At 38.9% G+C, this 3,234-nt stretch overlaps 1 protein-coding gene across 1 annotated transcript in view; it reads left to right on the plus strand.

Annotated features, from left to right (window-relative positions):
• The window catches only part of CTR9 (CTR9 homolog, Paf1/RNA polymerase II complex component), a 26,037-nt gene extending 24,369 nt beyond the window's left edge, over positions 1 to 1,668 (plus strand). The window contains 1 exon segment of the mRNA XM_006905639.3: positions 589 to 1,668. Coding sequence (XP_006905701.1) covers positions 589 to 1,015 — 427 coding nt within the window. The 3' untranslated portion in view covers positions 1,016 to 1,668.
• The last annotated feature ends 1,566 nt before the right edge of the window (positions 1,669 to 3,234 follow it).

Consider the following 3,234-nt stretch of genomic DNA (forward strand, 5'->3'; position numbering starts at 1 on the left):
ACTCTTTGAACTCAAACTTCCTGTCTTGACTAAATCTAAATCTGGTCATGGGGAAGGGCAGTGTAGTAGCAGATCCTGGGGCAGAAATGGTGGCTTTGCCCTTCAGATACTGATAGCGTAGATGGTAATAAGGGCAGGAAGTTTCCTGCTCATCTAGCCTTGGGGGAGGGTTAATTCTTCAAAGTCTCTACAGCTAAATGAGATCCTGGGTTTTACCTTTGCTGCTGTGAATTTGTTTATAAAAATAAAAATATACTTTTTTAAATAAGTTTATAAATGAAATCGAGAAATGCTTCATTCTGATGAAAGGTGTCTGATAAAACCTAGTAAGAATCATCCTTCACTGTTTATGTTGTCTGATAAAGTACCTTATTCTTTTTTCCTTCTTAATCTTTTTATTGTGAAACAGATCACATTTATAAAAAAGTACACAAAACAAATCTTAGAAAATGAACATTTATATAAACACCGTTCGGGTTAAGAAATAGAACATTAAATACCCTTATTTTTTAAAAGCACATTCTCTACTTGTCAAGTTCCCCACTGGCCAGAATCCTGGTACCTAACCAGGGTTTGTCTTTTCGCCAGACATCCACGGAACAGCAACAGCAACAGCGACTCAGACGAGGGTGAACGGCGGAAGAAACACACCTCTTCAGAGAGCGACTCAGATGAGAACCAGATCAAGTCTGGCAGTGAGGCTGGCAGTCCCCGGAGGCCCCGACGACAGCGGTCAGATGAGGATTCAGACAGTGACCAGCCATCCAGAAAGAGAAGGCCCTCGGGTTCCGAACAGTCTGACAATGAATCTCTGCAGTCTGGGAGAAGCCGCTCGGGAGGGTCTGAGATTGACTCTCGCCCGGCTTCTCCAAGTGCCGAGTCAGATCGAGATTCCGAGAGAGGATCCGATAATGAGGGTTTTGGCCGAGGCTCTGGAAATGAATCGGAACCAGAGGGATCCAACAATGAGGCCTCAGATCGGGGCTCAGAACATGGGTCAGATGATAGTGACTAGGTTTTATTTCATAAATAAGCTTCATCTCTGGAGAAAACTTTTTTAATATATGAAAGCTGTGATAAAAATGTTTCAGATGTTTAGTCAAACAATTGTGAAATTTTTCCTAAGGCAATTTTTTTTCTATCCGTTTGTATATTACTAAGCTCCAAGAGACATTTCCTTTGCTAGAGTGCAACATTTGAGTCTCTTGTGCAAATGAAGAATGTGACTCTTCTTCATTATGGTACAATTCCACCTATCATATGTGAAAACTGCCGTAAAAATAAACCCAGATGCTAAATCATTCCTACAAAGGTTTGACTGAAACTGGCAGACGACTCATCTTTGTGTGTTAAGCAGCATACTGTTTTGGTTTTTATTGCGATCTTTTACCAAGTGGTGCAAGAAACTTGGCATTACCGTCTTTATTCTACTTTAAACTTAGATTGAGAATATTTCTATTTTCTGGAGGAATGGGTGTCTACTGTATAATTTCACCAAAGTACAAACAAAAGGAAGGTTTTCTTCAGTAGTGTAATACTGCAGCCATGTAGATAACATCACAAATATATAATTTGTTAGGTTGAATAAGATGTGGAAAAATGCTTTTCTGTTAGTAGAATGCAAAGACCTACCTAAGCCACATAATAAAATTCTTTTACCAACTTTTATGGGTGACTCTGTGTCATTATTTTTTGGCTCAGTACATTTGTATATAAAAATTTAGCATAAACTAGACAAATATTTGGAAGAACCTGAATTAAGGCGATGGTTGTTTGCCGAAAACTTTTATAATTCTTTGTAGATTTGTAGTTTTTTTAAAAAAGATACAAGAAAACTAAGGTACTAGTATGAGTTTTATGTTCAATAATTTAGTCAATTCAAGAGCAATATTTTGATGTAGCACTATATTTTTGTAAAAGAGCTGTAATGAATATAGTCAACAAGTAAGTATTAAACGCATTACTTATATGTTGAGAATGCAGAGATAAAATATCTTTCTTGTCCTGAAAAATCTGGTGATGAAGATAAGTTTATTGTCCCTATAGTGTGAAAAATGAGGTAATGTTTGCATAGGTTGTAGGAGCACAGGGAGGACAAAGCCAAAGCAAAGTTTCCTGAAGGACTGGAGGCCTGAGATGACTCAAAGGACAGGCCAAGTGGAGAATTAAAGGAGGGTGTTATAGGCAGTGAGAGTCGCATGTGCAGCTCTAGGAACTGGAATAACTAAGGGAGGTAAGGCTTTGAAAGGTGAAGAACTTGAAATTCAGAAGTTTATGCAGCTATTAAAAGAGGTTCAAACTCTCCTTGCTTTTTCCAATGTCACATATAACTTGAGGTGAATTAGTTAATACCCAAGTGACAAAGATTTAAGTTAAAAAGCATTTCCCAACTGATGCCTCACTTAACCTCAAGCGGTAACTGAACAAAAAAGTTCATTGATAGATGATCCCTTGGAGAGAGATTTATAGAGGGATTTAACCTAATGTTGATAGTAATTTGTCTAATATTTCCTGCTCCAGGTTTTGGCTACAAAGATACTTTTGACTGCACATCTTCATTTGTAATTTTGGAGGCTGTTCTACCTTACTATTGATATTCTCCCAGGTGTGTCCTCAGGTTAGCAGAACAATATTCTCCCCCAGCCATGTTGCCCATGTCAAAAGTCACTTCAGTTTCTTCGGCACAGCTTCCCTCTGGCCACGGTTGGAGGCTGGAGATGAGAGAAATGACAGATATGGAGAATGCCCCACTGAGGAAGGAGATGATGTGTCAGACAAAGGAAATCTGACTGACTTGTTGCCTTTGCTCTGCTGCCACTGCCCTGGGAACTCAGAGCCTGCATGTCAGGATTAGCCTTTTCTTGTTGTTTTGTTTTTAGGTATAATCGACATAACAATTTCAGGGCTGTGACTCAATGAATTGATATTTGTATGTATTACAAAATGATCACATTGTCTAGTTAACATCCATCACCATACATAGTTAGAAAAATGGAAAACAGTATGGAGGTTCCTCGAAACATTAAAAATGGAACTACCTTCTGAGCCAGCAATCCCACTTCTGAGTATCTATCAGAAGGAAAATGGAAACACTAACTCAAAAAGATAGCTGCACCCCTGTGTCCACTGCAGCATTAGTCACAACAGCCAAGACATGGAAACAACCTAAATGTCCAGTGATGGATGAATGGATAAAGAAATCGTGATACATATTGGAAGGCAGGCCCGCAAGCA

Source organism: Pteropus alecto, unplaced genomic scaffold (assembly GCF_000325575.1).
Source record: "Pteropus alecto unplaced genomic scaffold, ASM32557v1 scaffold461, whole genome shotgun sequence".
NCBI lineage: Eukaryota > Metazoa > Chordata > Mammalia > Chiroptera > Pteropodidae > Pteropus > Pteropus alecto.